Source organism: Dendrobates tinctorius, unplaced genomic scaffold, assembly GCF_039654945.1.
Source record: "Dendrobates tinctorius isolate UK_male_01 unplaced genomic scaffold, ASM3965494v1 ptg000039l, whole genome shotgun sequence".
In the NCBI taxonomy this organism is placed as follows: domain Eukaryota; kingdom Metazoa; phylum Chordata; class Amphibia; order Anura; family Dendrobatidae; genus Dendrobates; species Dendrobates tinctorius.
Window position 1 is genome coordinate 64,840,665 of NW_027361707.1, and position 23,559 is coordinate 64,864,223.

The window sequence follows — 23,559 nt, forward strand, 5'->3', positions numbered from 1 at the left end:
TGTGAACTCTGGTCTAAGGAGGCCTGTTGAAAGGACATGGGGAGATCCTGAAAGGGGCGGTAACTCAAAAAGGGGTGGAGTCCCTGCGGAGGCAGAGTCCAAAAAGGGGATAGTGACCCAAAAGGGGGAGGGGCATCCCAATATGAAGGGGATGGGACAGATGAACTGTTTGACTGCCCAGCGAGTGTCCCCAACCCGAATAACAAGCGCTACCTTACAATAGTAACAAATCAAGGTCCACTCTATATCATTGTTTTTTTGTCCTAAGGAAGAAGTATGGTACTTCGAAATGCGTAGCCAAAATGAAAAAAAGAAGCATATTATCCTAGTGTGGAGACAAAAGAGTTAGGGGTCAGTGGGTGCTCTCGACCGTTGGCCCAGCTGCCTTCACCAATTTACCCCCAAGGGTGGTTTGCATGTAAATGACAAGGCCAATTTTTACAATTCTGACCACTGTCCCTTTATGAGGTAATAACTTTGGAATGCTTCCATGGATCCCAGTGATTCTGAGATTGTTTTCTTGTGACATATTGTACTTCATGATAGTGGTAAAATTTATTTGATATTACTTGTGTTTATTTGTGTAAAAAATGGAAATTTGGCAAAAATTTTGAAAATGTTGCAATTTTCCAACTTTGAATTTTCATACCCTTAAATCACAGAGATATTTCACATAAAATACTTAATAAGTAACATTTCCCACATGTTTCCTTTACATCAGCACAATTTTGGAATCCAATTTTTTTTCGTTAGGAAGTTATAAGGGTTGAAACTTAAACAGCGATTTTTCATTTTTACAACACCTTAGGGACCACATCTAGTGATGAGCAATCAAGCACGCCACTACTCGGTGCTCGCCCAAGTATCAGTGTACTTGGTGTACTCGGCGAGCACCAAGTATTTTCTGGATTATTTGGCAGTAACTTGGGTCACCACCCAGCATTTTTGTAGGACTTAGGAGACCCAATTACAGTGCAGGGATTGTCTGCCAGGCCATGAAACGCCGTAGCCATCTTTGATGTGATCATGCAGTGAATGGCTGGCCACACAGCATCATCAGGGGTATAGGAGACCGTGCGTCGCCCTGCTCGGTGCAAAGCTTTTTGTGTCAGTTGAAAAATCGGACAGCGACGAATCTGTTGCTGTCTGATATTTGCTAGAATGGAAGCCTATGGGCACAGGATCTGTTGCTGTCCGACAAATGATGGAATCTGTAGCAGGTAAGGTAAGAATAGGTTGGTTTGTTTTTTAAAATTCTTAGCAGGTGATCGATGGCTTCGCTAGGATCTGGGCATACAATAAAAATTATGAAAAACCATGTTGTGTTTTTTTTCATTAAAATACTTTTTTCTTGCTGTCTTTTTTTTAACCCTTTATTAATATAAGATTAAAAATGAATAGGCGTCTTATTGACACCTCTCCATTATTAACTGGGCTTAATGTCTCCTTACAATAGCAAGGTGACATTAACCCCTTATTACCCCATATCCCACCACTACACGGGAGTGGAAAGAGAGGGCTAAGTGCCACAATTGGCGCATCTTATAGATGTGCCATTTCTGGGGCGGCTGCGGGCTGGTATTTGTAGCCGGGGGGCCAATATCCATGACCCCTTCCTAGGCTATGAATATCAGCCCACAGCTATCTGTGTAGCCTTTCTTGCTATTAAAAATCGGGGGACCACACGTCATTTTTTGGTGGGTCCCCCTATTTTAAAAGCGAGTAAAGGATATACAGACAGCTGCGGGCTGATATTCATAGCCTGGGAAGGAGCCATGGGTATTACCCCCTTCCCAGGCTACAAATATTGGCCCCCAGCAGTCGGCTTTCCACCTCTGGCACAGTCACTCTTTAAAAACGAATGTCCCACGACAGATGTGAACACTCTACAGGGCCTCCAATGGTACACTGACCGGAGGTAACCCTCCAGCAGTGTGTCATTGGAGTTCACTTTAAGGCAGCAATGCTGCGTGAGAAAATTTCCATGATGTAGTGCTGCCGTAAGTTACAGGTGAACTCCTGTGACCTTCCGGAGTTAGGGCCTGCGGAACGCACCGAATAATATAAGAGGAGATATGAGGTGCGTTCGCAGCCCGGGGTCCACCGTGTAGAGATGGAACCTGCTGATGAGTAATGGCGGAACAAGATGGTGGATGAATGGTTGCTCACATGTGGGTTAACTTCAACCAGTGTGAATGAAGCAAACTCTGTTGCTTCACAGAGCCGCTAAAACAAATGCCGGAGCCTATTGAACTCACAGAGCTTGGCTGGGTGAGCGCTAATTAAAGGTCACAGAACTAGAGTTCCTCTAGACCATCAGTGCTCTGTGCCGCAGCTGCAGTGCCAGAAAAAGGACGGACTATATAATCACGCCAAGTGTGCACAGTACTGATTCGGCGGATGCCACTAACCACCCAGAGTGGGGAAGAAAGCGCTAGAGTTGCGCATCGTATCGCACTGGCGGCTACTGCTACTTGGCGTGGTACGACAGTGCCCTAAGCAGAGAGGCACAATCAGTTGCTAGAAAGTGCAGAGGACTGGGATGCACTGTGGCATATAGCCTAGCCACTGAGAGGCGCTGACTCTAACCCCAACACCCTAGCAACAGACACAACCAAAGATAGGGGTTTCATAATGAGTCATTCGCAGTAACAAGCATCCGTCATCTTACACACCATAAGCCACAAGAATCTATACTATGGCTCAGCCATGCAACTTTTTTATAGCGGCTTCCTTCCGGGACCTTCCCAGTGGACCAATCCAAGCAGGAACGGGACCTGCGCATGTGACTTTCGACCTCCCATGAGAGGTCGTCCCATGGGCATGCTCAGTAAGCAAAAGACAGGACTTAGTCCCAGGAGTGTCTGCTTGCTGCTGACTCAAGCATGGTGCTATAGCAGAGCCAGAAGGCGCAACCAGACGCCTAGCATCAGCCTTGGCAAGACGCCGGGACAGCTGTCTCTGCTGAGCAAGAATCTCTGCGGCTGCAGAGAAATGGGAGACTACAGAGGACATGGCTTGAGATTCCCCATGTGCAGTCGGGGAAACTCGACGCCTAACACCCGGCAGAGTGATGCAGCATGGAGGGCTATCTCTGTCACTGTATCGCTGGAGCCCCTGGAGAGCAGTCGCATCGGCTGATGTGGCTGCTCTCCACAGAAGATTGATGTGGGACCCTCTTTAATGGATTACGGCGGAAAGGTGAGCATAGGTCGCTTTATTATTTTAATATTATTTTCAGGAGACGAAGGCTTTGGGGAATTAGGTGTTTGCAGTGAGTATGTTCTCTATGTTATGTGTTGTTTTTTTTTTTTACATTCACCACAATAGCCGGATGATGAGAATACTACTTTCCCATCATCCGCTAATGCTGTCACTGAAGCGGGTATAGCCGGATGGGACAAGTAGTCCATCGGACGATGACCGCACAGCCGGCACAGCCCCCGCACAGCCCAGCACAGCCCGGCACAGCCCCGCAAAATCCATTTTGGTTTCATTTTGGTGTTTTTTGGTGCACCGGTAAAAATGGCATGAAACTCTGAAAAAAATGTTTAAAGCTGTGAACTAGGAGTTAGGAATGTTTTCAGGGATGATTCCCATGATGTCCCTGCATCATTTGTGCAGTGTTTCCATAATTTTCAAATGTTTTTAGACCTTAAAAGGACCCCTGGGGGGATCATGGTAAAAATGCTTGGGTCTCCCATAGACTTACATTGTGCTTGTTCCTCGGGTCGAGCACTTGAGTATTCCAATGTGTTCAACCCGAGCAACGAGCACCTGAGCATTTTAGTGCTCGCTCATCACTAACCACATCACATTTTAAGTCAGTTTGAGGGGTCTATAAGATACCCAAAAGTGAAACCATTCTAAAATCTGCACCCCTGAAGGTGCTCAAAACAACATTCAAGAAGTTTATTAACCCTTCAGGTGCTTCACAGGAATTTTTGTAATGTGTAAAAATAATGAACATTTAACTTTTTTAACACAAAATTTACTTCATATCCAATTTTTTTATTTTACCAAGGGTAACAGGAGAAATTGGACTCCAATAGTTGTTGTACAATTTCTCCTGACTACGCTGATACCCCATATGTGCAGGCAAAACACTGTTTGGGTGCATGGCGGAGCTCGGAAGGGAAGGAGCGCCATTTGACTTTTCAATGCAAAATTGGCTGGAATTGAAATTGGATGCCATGTTGCGTTTGGAGAGCCCCTGAAGTGCCTCAACAGTGGAAACCCCCAACAAGTGACACCATTTTGGAAACTAGACCCCCCTAAGGAACTTATCTAGATGTGTGGTGAACGCTTTGAACCCCCAAGTGCTTCACAGAAGTTTATAACGTAGAGCCGTAAAAATAAAAAATCATATTTTTTCCACAAAAATGATCTTTTCACCCCCAATTTTTTATTTTTTCAAGGGTAACAGAAGAAATTGGACCACAATAGTTATTGTGAAATTTGTTCTGAATATGCTGATATCCCATATGTGGGGGTAAACCACTGTTTGGGCACATGGCAGAGCTCAGAAGGGAAGGAACGCCAGATTTTACTGTAATGGTTTGCAGGTGCCATGATCCACTGGGAGAGCCCATGAGGTGCCATTAGGTGCTAAAACCAAAATGACCACATTTTATGAACTATACCTCACAATGAATTAATCTAGGGGTGCAGTGATCATATTGACACCATGGGTGTTTCACAGAATTTTATACCATTGGGCAGCATTGTGGAGAGACTCAGGAGGAAAGGAGAACTATTTGCCTATTCATGTGAGTAGGTCTGTGCACATGTCAGTGTGTTTCCACGGATCGTGTGACAGTGGGAAAAAAAGCTGACATGTCCGGTTGGTAAAGTGCTGGGACCGGTCTTTGACTGCTCCTGGCACTTGGTGCCAGGTATCAGCTGTGAGAATCAGCTGACACTCGGCGGCAATCAGCCGCACACCACCCGTGTGCATGGTCGATCACTAAGACGTACTATTCCGTTCGTGGACAAATTGGCCCAGGGCATATGAACGGAATGGTATGTCTGATGTTAGAAACGGGTTAACGACCACATTGAACAGGGCTCATCCCACTGAATGCCCGCACTCCTTCCTTGTAGGCATAATACTACTCATACAACACAGGGTAAGGGGAAAACAGTGTGACAATACTTTATTGAACCACCAACAGACAATAGCATATTGGTTCGGGATACTCACGGTCAGTAAATCATTGTGGTCTGTTTTCGGATCGATTTTCAGAGAAGTCTGAATGAGCACAAGGGTACAGCACTTCCTTTTTTTTAGTGAGAATTGTGATATGGTATCAACACAAGATAATTAGGCTTTCCGGTTCTCCACTAATTTGCTATGGTCCTATGCTCTTTCAGATTCTATATGACAGCAATTAAAGGGGCTGTCCAGTCCAAATCGATAAGACTGCAGTCACTCTATGTGACTGCAATCTTATGACTGCCCCCAGTGCACACGCTATGCATGCAGGAATTCATCAGTTTATGAGCCAGGACTGTAGGTTATGTATGAGCTATACAGTAGGCATGGCATAACTTTCATACGATTGTAAGGAGCGAGGCCGTGCCCTCTAGCTGGCCGTGCCCACTAGATGGCCACATCAATAAGCAGGGCATAGTGTCACTTAGTGCAAGGGTATGGAGCAAGCCCACACCCACTAGAAGGGCTCTGACTGGGAGTATGTGTAATGCATTCATATTCTCTGGTTCCAGCTCAGAAACCGGCAAATCCCCACAGCACAGAGTGCATGCATTGGGGGGATTTATAAATCTGCAGTCACACAGAGTGACTGCAGACTTATCAATCTGGACCAGACTACCCCTTTAAGAGCTATGTATTGCAATGCTATACTGAGAGAACTGGCTCTGTACAGCCTCTATGCATGCTGCACTGTCAAAATTAAGAGTATTTCATAATACAGTATGGTAAAAGCGGTTGTCCCTTTTTAAAGGGTTATTCCCATGTTCTTATATATGGGTAACATTGCAAAGTGCTTGTAAAAATAGCTTGTTTATGGCTCATAGATTAGATTTCATGACTGAACATGAGCATTGCTTACTAGTTCTCTCTCATAGAGATTGTAATAACTACTCGGAAGTTGGTTGGTATCACTGGAGGGCACTGTGAGCCCCTTATCCCAGGCTTCTTTGGTGCTAATATGCTCCCATAACACTGCAGAGGGAGACTTGTCTGATATAGCAGCAACGAAGAGCACACGGGTTTGGCCAAGGAAACAATGATCCAAAATTGTCAATCCAGCATGAGGCTCCCTCAGCAAGTAAGGTGTCAGAAGGAAGGCTGAGGAGCAGTGCATTCTTGCCAAAAATCAAAGGGCAGCCTTTTTAATTGCCCCAAAGTATTGTATAAATTAAAAAAATGCATACCTCCATCACCAAAGCTGTTCCTGTGCTCCCAACCCTCTGTCTCCATGTCAATGTCATGACCATTTTAGTCTTAATATATGTACAAGAGGAAGAAACACTGTACTTCTTCTCTGATGTAATGGTGAAGGCCATAGTTGACCTTTCGGCCATTGATTGGCTACAATGGTCCCATGAAACTGTTTATGTCATGAGACTGTCAGGGAACACATGGCTAATTGTGATAGATTAGTTGCATTTCAGTAGGCAAATATTAATTGTTTTAAAATGTGTGCAGCACATTGAGGCATCTAATAATGGGCTGAATTAAAAAAAATTACATAAATCTGTCTGAAGCCACCAGTTGTTGTAGCTAGCTTCATATGGATGGATTTATTTTTGACCATAATGGGAGCTTTATAAATCTATGGACAGTGATCACCTGTCACGGAGTGACTGACCAGTGCGACATGACCCAACAATTGGTTGGTCACCAAACAGCAAGCAAACAAGGGAACATCTGGGACACAATTACGATGGGCCCTGAGATAGGGAACGGGGAAATGGACACCTGCTGCACTCACCTGAGGATGTGCCCTGCTCTTACTAGCGTCCCTATACAGGTTCTTTCAACATGTCACCGAGCAGGATACCTTAGCCCTCACTTGCCCTGCACCTATCCCTAAGTAGGGAATTGGCAAGTGAGGACACTAGTCCCACCACTGAACTAATACAACACAAGGTAAGGATAGACAGACAGTAAAAGGAACAGGCTAACAAAAATACAACACTTAGCTTTCTGCTGTAAAGCATTGCACAGCAGAATCACGACACCAGATACACCATGAACAGCTGAGGCACCACCGCTCAAAGCAAGCTCCTTCTCCCAGAGTGGTCGCTACAGAATGACCTCTAATACAGACAATCAGCTGAAGCATCAGGTGACCTTTTAAAGGATGGTGAGAGTGGTCACCACCCGCATCAGCAAATTCAGTAGCAATGTAATTACACCAGTGGCTACCGGGGGAAAACCTGATCTTAACCCCTGATGGCCGGAAAGGAAAAAAAATTTAGTGTGAGAATCCAGATTTGCCACATATCTAAAAATGGATCGTGACATCACCCTTTGTGGCAGATTAAGATATTTGCTTAGTTTTATTACAGTAGCAGAGGGAAAAATTAAAGGGAATCTGTTACCAGGTATTTGCTTCATTATCTGAGAGAAGCATATTATAAAAAAAAGACACCCTGATTGCAACGATGTGCCACTTAGTTTACTAGGTCCAGCAGTTGTGACACAATAAGAGCTTTTAGAATTAGCATGGAGCAGAGCTCAGAAATCTAATTCCTCCCGCACCAGGCTCTCTATGTACATTGTCTATTGCAGCGAGCTGCTAATCAGAGCAGTTCCCACCACTTGAAATGAGGGAGCTATTCTGGGTAGTGCTAATCTCCTAGTGATAAAAAACTTAATTGTATGTAACAACAGCAAACACCATGATAAGTGACACATCCTTGAATTCAGTGTTTTAACTCCTACATCATTCTGTCCTCAAATTACATAGCAAAACTTGCTGACAGATTCCCTTTAACATTTGGACGCAATAAACAACTATGGTGCTATAAGTAGTTTTATATAAGTGGATAGAGAAATTTAAAATAATTCAGTACATGTAAAAAAGATGGGTATACTTATAGATCAAAAACTGCACATGAGTCAACAGTGTGGTGCAGCAGCAAAAAATGGCAAACACAGTTCTGGGATGTATAAAGAAAGCATAAAGTCTAGATCACATGAAGTAATTATCCCCCTGTACTCCTTTTTGGTCAGGCCTCATCTCAAATACTGGGTCCAATTCTGGACATCACATTTTAGAAAACACATCGAAAAACTGAAACAAGTTCAGAGAAGAGCTGCCAGGATGTTGAATGGACTGCAAAGTATGTGCTACAAGAAACGGTTGAAGGATCTGGGAATATTTAGCTTGCAAAAAAAGGTTAAAAGGAGACTTAACAGCTGCCTACAAATATCTGAAGGGATGTCACAGTATAAAGGGATCATCATTATTCTTATTTGCAAATGGAAACACTAGAAGCAATGGAATGAAACTGAAAAGGGAGAAAATACACAATAAATATTAGAAAAAAAATTTTGACAGTGAGGTTGATCATTGAGTGGAACAGGCTGCCACGAGAGGTGGTGAGTTTTCCTTCAGTGGAAGTCTTCAAACAGAGGCTGGACAGACATCTGTCTGACATGATTTAGTGAATCCTGCATTGAGCAGGGGGTTGGGACTCGATGACCCTGGAGGCCCCTTCCAACTGTATATTCTATGATTCTGTGATAACCCAAGGTGATCATAAAAGTTACACATGTCAGAAAAAAAGGCTCAATCACTCCAAATGTAGAATAAATTGACCATCAGAGTCATTGTGACTTCAATGCAATGGTGGTTTCAAAAAGTGGTTGTAGCTCCTCCTCAAGGTCAGTACAGTAAGAAAGTCTTGTTTTACCCCACACAATTTTCTATTTCCTGGTGCATGTCTTACAATAAAGTGCAGCAATATTTGAAAAGTCCAAACATGACCCCTAATTTAAAGGTGTAGAAAGTGGTTTAAAAGAAAACCTGAGTTTGTTTCCCATATCACTAAACACAGCCTAGCTTTCCTTTTTCAAGAGCATGATAAAATAAATTAAAGCTGTCCTGCGATTGGTTACTACATGTAAAAAAAAAAAAAAAAAAATTTTAAAGTGTACTAAATTATCCTCACATTTTATCTGGTGAATTGAGAAGAAGTTTTATGAGAAAATAATATATGTTACGTGAGATACATTTCTTAATGTTTTTTTTTTCCCCTACTACGCTCTTGGCCGGGATATACCTCAGGGATCCCTTGGGTCATTCTAGTTCACTCAGCACTACTCCCTCTTGTGGACATAATTATATTACAGTTGGGTTCACCGCTAATTCTCATTTTTAAATACATTTGTTTTTAACTTGTATCAGTCCTTTCATTAATGTTGGTTTTTGGGATTTAAAAACTTCCCCACAAAATTATTTTTAAATAATTTTAAAACACATCTTTAAATTAAACACTTTGGTTTTAAATTTTTCACTCGCATATTTGCACACTGGGAATTGTGGCAATATGCTTATGCTTCTAGTTCTTTCATAGATCTGCCATGTGAATGGCAACATAAAAAAAAAAAAAAAAAAACCATCGGTTTAAAATACATAATTTCTCCAAATATAGCTCCTTTTATACACTCCCATTTATCACTATTGGTGGATAGGAAACTTTTTGCACTCTCTATCTTCACTAGTTATATCAAATGAGTAATTACTCTCCACTACTCCTCACCACTGGTAGCTCATCACTCATGATAGCTCAGTGGTGAAACCGCCAGACATTTGTCTCAAACTCACCACAATGAAACTGGTTCTTATCCTCTCTTGTTTCCTTTTTTTTTTGTGTTCTACATATTTCATATATTTCTTTTTATTTAATTATAAAAGTCCACGTTATTGCATTGATTGTCTGAATAGGATACACAATACTATCACTATCTCGAATATATGTTTTTCTATATATATATGTCACTTTGCTTGTCTTTTCCAAATATTTTTATGTGCAGCATGTGCAGGTTGACGCCCTGTTCTCACAACGGGGGGTTACGCCCACACAGCATATAAAGCTGTCATTTGTATAGACCGATCACAACTCTGTACTGTAACCTGAAGAAGAGGTGTGGTTTGTCACCTCGAAACGCGTAGTTTCTGTAGTACATATAATAAAGAACTTGAAAGATTTATATGGATTTCTGAAGAATGCTTATCACTAAAGCAGCGCGGATGCTCAGAAGTGCTTTTCTTGGATCCTCAACTTATGATACATGTAAAAAAAGACAGTTGTTCCTTTAGACAGTTTCATAAATGCTCCTAACATTACTTAACACTACAGTGAATCATACATATGGAAATTTGGGCCAGACACCATGAGGAATTTCTTTCCAGTTTACTCCTTGCAGAAAAACTCATAGCAAATTATAGTAATATAATTTTTGTTTTGAATTTCTCTGCCACTGTAGAAAATCTGCATTCAGTCAGTCAGTTGAAGAGCTCTGAACACAAATTGCATATTTAGACTATTTAGGTGAAGAAAGATTTTGTAACTGTGCCATACATCTCAAATAACCACATTCAGTTGAATGGAACCGATTTTTTTTCTTGCAGAAATTTCAGCAACTGAATATACAGTATATAAATTCATTCTAATAGTTATATATCATCTTTTAACCAGTGGCATTCCTAAAAATAAAGAGGCGCCATGGTAAGTGTTTGAATTCGCCTCCCCCATAAAAATAGTTGATGGTGTAGGTGGGGTCTGTGACGAGGTCAGCTTACGCTGAGTCGACTTTTTCTTTAGAGTGGACCCTCTGGGTCGTGGCACCCACCCACCTAGGGCGAGCTGACCTTGTGAGGAACCACCCCTATACAGGGAGTGTCAGGGGCAAGACCAAGGGGGTGAGCCACCAAGACTGCTGGCACCAGACGGCCGGCTCAAGTAGACACTAGGTACGAGTGTCTGACGACAAGGACGTGCAGGAAACAAGACAAGACAAGACGTAAAGGGGGTTTTACACTAAGCGATATCGCTAGCAATATCGCTAAAACGTCACTGGTTTTGTGACGTTATAGCGATATTGCTAGCGATATCGCTATGTGTGATACTTACCAGCGACCGGCTCCCCCGCTGTCCATCGCTGATCGCGCGAGAATGTCCGGCTCCATTTCTCGTCGGGCGCTTCCTGCTGAGACTTCCTGCTGTGACGGCGAGCGACGCTGGAGGTGGGCGGGAGGACGTCTGGATCGCTGTGTGTGAATGGTAAGTATCGTGCGCTGCGTCGCTGCTGCATCGCTGTGAGATCTTTCTGTATGAAAGCTCACTAGCGATCATTTAGCGATGCACCAGCGATCCTGACCGGGTCGGATCGCTGGTTGGATCGCTGGTGCATCGCTAAATGTAAAAGGGCCTTAAGTTCAAGGTATCTTCATTAAGACAAGTTCAGGATAACATTTAGTGCAAAATGTGATAACAAGCAAACACGGCAAGGTGCGTGCTTAGCACACCAAGGTCCATGGAGTAGTACGTGCTAGAAGGCAAGCCTGGTTACCGGCAAAGACACAATGGCATCGGACTCCGGACAGCTGGAAGGGATCAGGGCGTCAGGCTATAGACTTCATGCTTACGATCTCTGGCAGGGATGGCAGGTTCTGGGAATCCAGCAGGCAAACTAGGGTACAAGCAAGGAGGCAAGACAGATTTTCAGGCATAGTGCATGTTAGAGAACACGCTGAGGTCCAAAGCAAGATTCCAGGCAGGGTGCGTGCTAGGGGCACACTAGAGTCTAGGGCAAGGTACAAGGCAAGGTGCATGTGTAGGGGACACGCCAGGGTTCAAAGCAAGGTTCAAGGCAAGGTGCGTGTGTAGGGGACACGCCAGGGTTCAAAGTTCAACATACAAGACAGGGTGCATGTGTAGAGACACGCCAAGGCACAAAGGACAAGGTAGAGTCCTGCGCGTGCAAAGGGGCACGCCAGGGTCAGGGTTCAAGGCAGAGTCCTGCGCGTGCAGAGAGACATGCCAGGGTCAGGGTTCAAGGCAGAGTCCTGCGCTTGCAGAGAGACACGCCATGGTCAGGGTTCAAAGCAGAGTCCTGTATGTGCAGAGACACACCAGGGTCAGGGTTCAAGGCAGAGTCCTGTATGTGCAGAAACACGCCAGGGTCAGGGTTCAAGGCAGAGTTGTTATGAATGAGTCACCGAGGAGGAAAAAGCAAAAAGCAAGCTAAGCCCAGAAAATCAGAGAGGTTGGTAACTAGCGGATTGCAGACCCCTGATCCTATCCACAACAACTATCAGTAGCCGTGGAGCGTGCATACGGTGGTCCTAGACGCCTCGTCATGGCCAGAGAACTAAATAAGCCTAAAGAAAGAAAGGGAAAATCTAAATTGCCCCAGAGCAGACCCCAAAGCAATAGACAGCCTCCAACATGTATTGTTGGTGAAACAAGATGAAAACACAAACACAGATAGAAAGATAGGCTGAGCAAGCGATGGGGCCCTCACTAACTAGAAAGGACAGGAAAGAAAAGCTGCTGTCTGCAATCACGCAAAAAACCCTGCCAAAAAATGTCCAACACGTCTGATAGAAAAAGGCCCTGAAGTCACTAGACTTCAATTTCCTATATCAGCACTCAGGTATATTCTGAAGACAGAGCAAAAGAGATCAACTGATCAGGGACAAAATGGGGATTCAGCCCAGTCCCAGCCAGGGCTAGCTGAAAACAAAAACTAAGTAAACCAGACGAAAACTCATATGAACAATAGCAGAGAAAACTTAGCTTTAAGAAGGCAGGAACCAAACTGGAAACCAGAAGCCACAGTCAGGAGAAATCACCAGCAAGAAACTAGGGAGTCCGCTGCCTTAAATCCAATCAGATATTCCTGATGTCCAATCACAGTCCTCTTCCTCAGGTGGCCGGTCTCTGCCATTTAGATCAGCTTCATTACCTCCCTTCACCAACAGAGGGAGTCCAGATAGAGAACTCACTACTCCTCTGTCAGCACAGCCAGCTCCATAACCCTCACCAGAAGCCAGAGGCAAACCCGAAAATGAGCTCACAACACAGAGTCCTGCGCATGCAGAGAGGCACGCCAGGGTCAAGGTTCAAGGCAGAGTCCTGCGCGTGTAGAGAGACAAGCCAGGGTCAGGGTTCAAAGCAGAGTCCTGTGCATGCAGAGCGACACGCCAGGGTCAAGGTTAAAAGCAGAGTCCTGCATGTGCAGAGGACACGCCAGGGACAGAGTACAGGCTAGGACCTGTGCGTGCGAGAGGGCATGACAGGGGACATGGCAAGACCTGCGCCTACTTTTACAGAAGCATGGGGAGGTATGCCATGGGGCACGTGAGGGCCTGCACATGCTAAGAGAAGCACGGAGAGCACAGTGCAGAGACAGCGTGGGTGCAAGGAAGCACAGAGAGCACAGCTGGGGCACTGGCTAGCTGGACGGGCTACAGCATAAACAGGCAGGTAAGACTCCAGCGTACCCGACTGGGACATAGCAGGCGACACAGCTGTCACTGACCGACTAGCATGGCTGAGGCACAAGCAGGTGGGCACGGCTAGGGCGGGCACGGCTGAGGCACAAGCAGGAAGCTAGGAAGGCCAGGCGCATGCAAAGGGCGCACGAAGAAACAAGGCAAGGCAAAGCAAGAAACAAGGCAAGGCTAGGCGAGAAACAAGGCAAGACAGGGTACGGAACACGGAGTGGAACAAAGGCAGAAACTGAGCCAGGTCAGAGTGAGAACAGAGCTAGCAGCGGAGCGTAGGCCGAAGCCCAGAGCTGGGTCAAGGGAGAACCTTGAGACTAGCGTGCAAATGTGCAAGAGAGCACCAGAGGTAAGAGAGGAGGAATGGTGCATGTGCCAGGAGGCACTACAGAGCACCATAGATAAGAAAGGAGGAATGGTGCGTGTGCCAGGAGGCACAACAGAGCACCATAGGTAAGAGCAAGGAACCACAAGCAAAGACAGAGAACGTAGGAAGGAACACAAGGCAAAGCATAGCAAGGGCAAGGCATGGCAAAGCAGGCAAGGCAGAGAACATCGGAAGGACTACAAGTCCAAGCATGACACGGACAAAACATGGCATGAGAGACAACACAAGACAAAGCACGAAACAAGAGGCAGAGTACAAGCACAGAGCGTGTGCAGAGACGCACTACAGAGCAGAGTGCAGGGGCACAGAATACAGGGAGCGACCGAACAGACCAAGCAGCCATGCAGGGAAGCAACACGATAATCAGGCCCTGACCATAGGAAGGGGCGGTCTGATATAGCACCATAGCACCTGGACTTCCGGGTCAGGATCAGGGAAGGACTTCCGGTTCAGTCCTCCAGGATCGTAGAGAGCGTTGCTAGATCAGACAGGGCTGAACCATAGAGAAGGTCACATGATTAGGGGTTCCAGGATTACATAGAGGATTGCAGAATCAGACAGTGCTGGAACATAGGAACGGTCAAATGATCAGGGGTTCCAGGAATACATAGAGGATTGCAGAATCAGATAGCACTGGAACATAGGAAAAGGTCACATGATCAGGGGTTCCAGGAGTACAGAGGATTGCAGAATCAGAGCAGAGACGGATGCTTACCTAGCAACGGCGTGCAGCCATGAAGTAAGGCGCGAGAGACATAACGGGCATGAGAATTCAGTGCACGTGCACACCGCTCCAGGAGTCATGCGGCATAACAGACATGGCGGGCATGACAGGCATAATGGACATGGCGGGCATGACAGGGTCGTGACACACAGGTGTAGTCACACAAGTGCATCTTTTCCAACTTTTAAAGAAGGGGGGGATGCAACATGCATTGAACAAGAAATACTATTCTCATTCACTGCAACAACTATTTCATGGCCTCCATAAAGGATTATGCCTCAAAAATGGCCCTCCAAACATAGTATGATACCCGCACAGTGAATTCCCCACACAATTTGCCCCCACAGTAGCTCTACATGCACAGTATTGACCCAACAATGCCCCAACATGGTATGAGGTCCCCACAGCCACCCAACACACTATGATGTCCCCACAGTTTCCACAACACTATTAGATGTCATCACTGTGCCCCCCGTACATATGATGCCCCCACCATTCTAACACACACATTATAAGGCACCAACATTATAATGCTCCCACAGTAAACTCCCATATTATGATATACCCACAGTGCACCACTGTATGATGACCCCACATTGACTCCTCCACAATATAATGGCCCCAGTTTCCTAAACACAGAGTATGATGCCCTCATAGTAACCCAGCTACAGTATGACACCTTAAAATTAATATCTTCATAGTATATTGCCCCCACAGGGAGCCCCCAACAGCATGAAGCCCCACAGTGAATACTCAAAAATATGATGTGCCCACAATTCCTCAACACACATTGTAAAGCCCCACAGTCCTTTCCACAAACAGTGACTGAAGAAAAAAAATATTTATACCCATTGTCTCAATGTGCTGGCCCAGTCTGTACTGTGTGTGGACTGAGGCTCCATGTAGCAGGTGCAATCTTTTGATACCATTGTGTCGGCCGTGCTGACTCAGATGCACACCCTGAATGGTGGAGCACAAAGCTTACAGCTCACTGTTGGACAGTTGTATTCAGCTGTGTCCACATCTTGAAAATGCAAATACTGTTGAAATAGAGATACTAGACATTTGGTTCCAGCAACACATTTCTCGGACTCTATAGCTGCCTCTTCGTCTGCCACTATTAGGCCGGAATCACACTACAGTGTGATGCGAGAAGCTCCCACGAGTCTCTCGCATCAATACCCGGCACTACCGCCAGCACTCAGACCGGAGCATGGGGCTGCATAGAAATACATGCAGCCGCACGCTCCTGTCCGAGTGCCGGTGGTAGTGCCAGGTGTTGATGCGAGAGACTTGTGCGAGTTTCTCGCATCACACACGGTAGCGTGTGATCCCTGCCTTAGTGGTATGCCACTGATTACGATGGAATACACATGGGTCAGCCCTGACATAATCACATGAGAATGTTCTTTTGCTGTTTTTTTTTTTATCTGTAAGTGATCACACAAAAATTCAGGGCAGATGGCAGCAGTCCCATTTATGTAGTAGGGGTCCCACAGCATCTTAAAGATAAGCCACTGAATGTAGCTTTTTCTGTGTAAATATAAGATGTTCTCTGGTAGAACAATGAAATTCTCTACTAAGCTGTCCCCCAGCTCATAATATTGCAGGGTATATAGGGATAAAAGCCTGTAAATAACTCTTGTTAGACAAGTTACACATTCTGGTCTCACGGTTATTGTGCCAACCTGTTCCAGCAAACATCAGCAGCGCAGATCTGAGACCAGAAGGTTGCTTCTAATTGCTCAGAAAAACACAAAATTCTACATACTGACTTTTTTAAAAAATTTTAATTGATATACGTGTATTGGAAATATATCGGTTCTAGCAGTCTCGCAAATAACTAATATCATTTAGAAACAATCTGCTGAGCATAAAGTCTGCATTACTCACCATACTGTGTAACAAATGCCATACAGCTGTTCACAATAATAGGAATGTTGTTTTTGCAGAGCTGCTGATCCTGTAGTGCCTTGCCATCTGTACCTGCTGCTTTTTCAATTGCACAATGCCAGACCATGAAATCCAGTATTGTATGTCCATGGATATATAATGTTCTGCACATTGGAAAAATTGAGATAGAAAAACAAATTTGTGATTTGCGTATACATAAAAGATCAAATTAAATATAGATATTTTGTACAAGCCGTTCTCAAAATTGTGTATGCCTTATAACAGTCAATGAACAGACTCATGCAAGCAATATTCTTTATCTAGCACAGCAGCAAACATTGCTTTTAAAATATAAGGTCTCATGCCAATGGTTTCATTATAGCTCCATTTAGTATGAAGCTGTAATAACGCTGCCATAATGGTACATTGAGCAAACTTTCTGGATGCCTAGGCAGTGTTTTCTAAGTGTCTCCAACTTCTCTTGGTTCCTGAATTGAGCATAATATCTTCTGGGTGGACAATCACTTTTCACTGTACAAATCACATTGTTAATCCCTAGTGTTCTTAGTTATAATTCATACCGCCATTTCCCTCCACTCCGGTCTCTTCTTCCCGCACTCAAGCGGGTCATATAAAGAGCCTATGGGGCAGATTAAACAAGACGGGCATTTTATCTACGAATCTTGATCAACAATCTGCTGGAGAAAGATGTTGCTAATGAATTGCATCATTAACCTGTCATATGATAGAGATAGAAATGTTCTGTCTACATGGATTAGAGTACATCTTGGCCACAATTTATGCTGCTGGCACAAATTATAATGAACTTGCCAGTTCACTTAAAGAGAATCTGTAGGAAGGATTAACCCTTCTAAGCCATCTATGTGGGCATGTAGGACATAGGAAGATGAATAAAATGATACTTTGATATCTGAGATCAAATGTCTTTTTCCAGAGAAAGCCACAATTTTCTTATATGTAAATGTGTGACACCTCCTTTTATTAAAAACTAGCTGAAGAGCCCGGCGTTGCCTGGGCATAGTAACCAACTGTGGTTACTTATAACAAATTATAATGATTATATTGCACATAAAAACTGTGCATCTAATCCTATCCTGTGTGATACTGACTGCTGAGCCGTGTATCTAATCCTATTCTGTGTGATACTGTCTGCTGAGCCGTGTATTTAATACTATTCTGTGTGATACTGACTGCTAAGCTGTGTATCTAATCCTATCCTGTGTGATACTGACTGCTGAACTGTGTATCTAATCCTATCCTGTGTGATACTGCCTGCTGAGCCTTGTGTCTAATCCTCTCCTGTGTGATACTGACTGCTGAGCCATGTATCTAATCCTATCCTGTGTGATGCTGACTGCTGAGCCGTGTATCTAATCCTGTCCTGTGTGATACTGACTGCTGAGACGTGTATCTAATCCTATTCTGTGTGATAATGTCTGCTGAGCCGTGTATTTAATACTATTCTGTGTGATACTGACTGCTGAGCTGTGTATCTAATCCTATCCTGTGTGATTCTGACTGCTGAACTGTGTATCTAATCCTATCCTGTGTGATACTGCCTGCTGAGCCTTGTGTCTAATCCTCCCCTGTGTGATACTGACTGCTGAGCCGTGTATCTAATCCTATCCTGTGTGATACTGACTGCTGAGCCGTGTATCTAATCCTATCCTGTGTGATACTGCCTGCTGAGCCTTGTGTCTAATCCTCTCCTGTGTGATACTGACTGCTGAGCCATGTATCTAATCCTATCCTGTGTGATACTGACTGCTGAGCTGTGTGTCTAATCCTGTCCTGTGTGATACTGACTGCTGAGACGTGTATCTAATCCTATTCTGTGTGATAATGTCTGCTGAGCCGTGTATTTAATACTATTCTGTGTGATACTGACTGCTGAGCTGTGTATCTAATCCTATCCTGTGTGATACTGACTGCTGAACTGTGTATCTAATCGTATCCTGTGTGATACTGCCTGCTGAGCCTTGTGTCTAATCCTCCCCTGTGTGATACTGACTGCTGAGCCGTGTATCTAATCCTATCCTGTGTGATACTGACTGCTGAGCCGTGTATCTAATCCTATCCTGTGTGATACTGACTGCTGAGCCGTGTATCTAATCCTATTCTGTGTGATACTGTCTGCTGAGCCGTGTATTTAATACTATTATGTTTGATACTGACTGCTGAGCTGTGTATCTAATCCTATCCTGTGTGATACTGACTGCTGAACTGTGTATCTAATCCTATCCTGTGTGATACTGCCTGCTGAGCCTTGTGTCTAATCCTCTCCTGTGTGATACTGACTGCTGAGCCATGTATCTAATCCTATCCTGTGTGATACTGACTGCTGAGCTGTGTGTCTAATCCTAACCTGTGTGATACTGACAGCTGAGCTGTGTGTCTAATCCTATCCTGTGTGATACTGACTGCTGAGCCGTGTATCTAATCCTATCCTGTGTGATACTGGGCTCCCCCTGCAGTCTGTGTCAGAGGGTGGTCTGTGTTGGCACGGTAATAAATTGTGTTATTTCCAGCTTTACAGAAGGACGATAACACTATAGAAATGATAAGAATAATAGGCCTCAGTTACCACAACTGTCTACAAAGAAAACTTTTGCTAATAGCAACCAATCACAGCTCATTTTTCATCTGTTAAACAGCTCTGGGACAGCGTGGCGAGTTTTGAGTGGCGACTTTTGTGTTTCGACTTTTATGTGGCAAGGTTGGTGTATGTGTGGTGAAATGTGTGCTGAGGGTGGTCTATGTGTTGAAGCACGTGGTAGTGTGTGGCGCATTTTGTGTGTGGGTTCATATCCCCGTGTTTGGTGAGTATCCCATGTCAGGGCCCCACCTTAGCAACTGTATGATATATACTCTTTGGCGCCATCGCTCTCATTCTTTAAAGGGAAGGTGCCGCAATTTTATATAATTTGCAAAAAAATAGTAAGTTACAAAACATGTTGTTTCAGCAAATGTTGTACTAACCAGGATTTATGGTTTGTTTGTAATAATGTTTTCATGTAGCCACTGGGCGCTGCCATCTTGATTTGCAGATCTGTGGAGGACTCATACAGTCTGCAAATATGGCCGTCCCTGCACATAGGAAACTGCGGTCGGCTTCCGACCGCACATTGCAGCCTCAGTAGCAGAGAACTGGGCACGCCCCTGTGGGCTGCACCATTCACTGCTGTAGGTGTGGCTGGGCGCCATTTTACTGTAGCCCAGTGCTATCTGCTGAGCTCCACTTACTCTCTATCACAGGACCACTTGTGGCATAACGGGTCCTGTGTTGTGAGGAGAGGCTGAAGAAAAGGAGAAGGTGGTCAGCAGAGGAGAGAAGCGCTCACTGGAGCCGGAGGATGGAGAGTGGTGAGTGCGGGTGACTTTCCTCTATGCTCCTCTGTACTGCTTACTCCAGGCTCAGCCCTGTGCTTCCTGCTCCAGCGTCCTCCTGCTCTGTCTCCGCCTCCTCACACACAGCCCCAGTGATCTCCGGTAATCTGACACCTTTGCTTTTATGGCTGTCTGAGGAGGACAGTGACTTATACAGCCCATAGTCTTGTGTATAATTGGGGGAGGGCTGGAAGTTTCACCAGTGTGGGCATATCTGTAATACTGTCTGCTGAGCCGTGCATCTAATCCTCTCCTGTGTGATACTGCCTGCTGAGCCGTGCATCTAATCCTCTTCTGTGTGATACTGCCTGCTGAGCCGTGTATCTAATCCTCTCCTGTGTGATACTGTCTGCTGAGCAGTGCATCTAATCCTCTCCTGTGTGATACTGCCTGCTGAGCCGTGCATCTAATCCTCTTCTGTGTGATACTGCCTGCTGAGCCGTGCATCTAATCCTCTTCTGTGTGATACTGCCTGCTGAGCCGTGTATCTAATCCTCTCCTGTGTGATACTGTCTGCTGAGCCGTGCATCTAATCCTCTTCTGTGTGATACTGCCTGCTGAGCCGTGTATCTAATCCTCTCCTGTGTGATACTGCCTGCTGAGCCGTGTATCTAATCCTATCCTGTGTGATACTGACTGCTGAGCCGTGTATCTAATCCTATCCTGTGTGATACTGTATTCTGAGCCGTGTATCTAATCCTCTCCTGTGTGATGCTGCCTGCTGAGCCGTGTATCTAATCCTATCCCGTGTGATACTGCTCTCCTGAAATACTCTGTGCTGCTGTCACCCTGCTCCCAGAATCCTTGCTGCCTGCCATCCTCGGTGACCGAAGACCCCATTCCTCTCCTCAGATCCCGTCCTGGCGATGTGTGAAAGCGAGGCGACAGGGGCCTGATGTATGGTGGAAGGAGCAGGGCGACAGCAGCACAGAGTATTTCAGGAGAGCAGTGTGCTGGTCTGTGGGGGGCGCCCTGTTCAGTGCCAGGGATTGTACATAGAGAGCTGTGTTTTATTCACATGGATGGACCGTCTGCTTGTCTGCTCCACAGAAATCCAGGAAACATGTCTGCTGATTGATGGCCTGTTCTGATCCAGACTTTACATGCAAAGACAGTCAGTAACTTTGCAAGCCCCATCAAAATGGCTGCTCACTGTGTCTATAGATGTCATAGGTTTTTGTGCCAGATTTCAGTAGCTGCTCCCCCTAGTGTTAACAAGTGGAAATGCCAAACTTTTTAAAATTATTTTTCATATTTTGCAAAATTAAAAACAAACGATAATATTTTTTAAGAAAATGTAAACATTAATTCTTTACATTTTTTCAATTGCTGAAAAAATTTTTTTTGGATGGCACCTTCCCTTTAAGTCCCTCTTGTTCACAACTGGCAGCTGTCAATTTGCCTCCTACACTTTTCCTTTCACTTTTTCCCCATTATGTAGATAGGGGCAAGATTGTTTGGTGAATTGGAATGCGTGGGGTTAAAATTTTGCCTCACAACATAGCCTATGACGCTCTCGGGGTCCAGACGTGTGACTGTGCCAAATTTTGTGGCTGTAGCTGCGACGGTGCAGATGCCAATACATACACTTTTTCCCCATTATGTAGATAGGGGCAAAATTGTTTGGTGAATTGGAACGCGCTGGGTTAAAATTTCACCTCACAACATAGCCTATGACGCTCTCGGGGTCCAGACGTGTGACTGTGCCAAATTTTGTGGCTGTAGCTGCGACGGTGCAGATGCCAATACATACACTTTTTCCCCATTATGTAGATAGGGGCAAAATTGTTTGGTGAATTGGAATGGGCTGGGTTAAAATTTCACCTCACAACATAGTCTATGACGCTCTCGGGGTCCAGACGTGTGACTGTGCCAAATTTTGTGGCTGTAGCTGCGACAGTGCAGATGCCAACACATTAACTTTTTCCCCATTATGTAGATAGGGGCAAAATTGTTTGGTGAATTGGAACGCGCGGGGTTAAAATGTCGCCTCACAACATAGTTTTTGACGCTCTCAAGGTCCAGACGTGTGACTGTGCCAAATTTTGTGGCTGTAGCTGCGACAGTGCGGATGCCAATTCCGGACATACACACATACATACACACACACCCACATTGAGCTTTATATATTAGATAAGCTCTGGAGGCAGATTCTCATGCAAATCAATGTCCGGCTCATAGATGTTAACAGCTCATTTACACATAAGAAAAACATGGATATCTCTGGAATAAGAAATTGTATCGCACAAACCAAGGAATCATTTTATTCACCTTCTTATCATCTGTATGCCCATATAGACAGCTTATTAGGGTTAATCCTACTGACAGATTCCCTTTAACCCCTTTACGACCCATGATGTACCTTTACATCAGAGGTCGCCTCCCTCCCCTTGATGTGAGATCCGGCACTGAGACCACATCTTTTCAGACACATGACAGCTGATTTGATGAGCTGACATGTGCCCCTAACAACCACCTGTGTAATTGTGATCCACTCACGGCTGTTAACATGGTAAATGCTGCTGTCAGTCTCTGACATCGGGATTTAAAATACACACGCCAGAAGTGCATCACAAACCCAGCACATCAGCGCCCCTGTCACTTAATTCTCGGATTGGCATGACAAATCGGGGTCTTCAGGAGACTCCTGTGGTTGTCATTACTGATCTGCTATGTGCGCTGCCCCATGGCGGGTGCTTGTAGTAGATTATCAATTCTGCTACTCATAGCAGGCCTGAAGCCCTGCAATATGTAGTGCAAGAGATCAGAAGATCGCAGTTTCGAGTCTCCTAAGGAGATTATTGAAGCAATTGAAAAGTACAAAAAAAGTTTTTAAAATTGTTAAACAAATGTAAAAAATATAAAAGTTCAAATCGCCCCCCTTTTGCCCCATTTAAAATAAATTAATTTAAAAAAATACACATACAGTAATTGGTATTACTGTGTTCAGAAAAAATGGTCTATCAAAATATAAAAAGAATTATTCCGAAAAGTAAATGGCGTAGCGAGAAAGAAATCAAAACATCATCAAAACATTGCAATAAAATGCAATAACAGGCGATCAAAACATTGAATCTAGCTCAAAATGGTATCAATAAAAATTATAGCTTGGTATGCAAAAATAAGCGCTCACTCAGCCTCAGATCTTGAAAAATGGAGACGCTGTGAAAAATGACACCTTTTTATTTGCAAATTTTGGAATTTTTTCACCATTTAACTAAAAAAAAATCTTATATATGTTTGGTTTCTGCAAACTTGTAATGACATTGAGAATCACAATGGCAGGTCAGCTTTAGCATTTAGTGAACATGGTAAAAAAAACTAGAATTGCACTTTTTTGCAATTTTACCGCACTTGGATGTTTTTTCCTGTTTTCCAGTTCACTATATGTTAAAATCAATGGTGTCATTCAAATGTACAACTTGTCCTGCAAAATACAAGCTATCACACAGTCATATTGACAGATAAAAAATTATGGCTCTGGGAAGAAGGGGAAGAAAAAAACGGAAAAAGTGGTGAAGGGGTTAAAGAGGTTGTCCATGCTTGGGACGAAAGTGTGAAGTCACTCTATGTGAATGCAATCTTTTGAATCCATACAGTGTGTGCACCACATGCTGTCAGAGTTCTCCTGTGTTTGCAGTGAGAATGGACAGTCA

At 44.4% G+C, this 23,559-nt stretch overlaps 1 protein-coding gene across 3 annotated transcripts in view; it reads right to left on the reverse strand.

The window, feature by feature from the left end:
- ARAP2 (ArfGAP with RhoGAP domain, ankyrin repeat and PH domain 2) overlaps positions 1–23,559 on the reverse strand; it is a 453,511-nt gene that overhangs the window by 130,602 nt on the left and 299,350 nt on the right. For all 3 annotated transcript variants that reach the window (XM_073574724.1, XM_073574725.1, XM_073574723.1), the window contains exon 20: positions 16,496–16,659. In XM_073574724.1, coding sequence (XP_073430825.1) covers positions 16,496–16,659 — 164 coding nt within the window. The remainder of the gene's footprint in view (positions 1–16,495; positions 16,660–23,559) is intronic.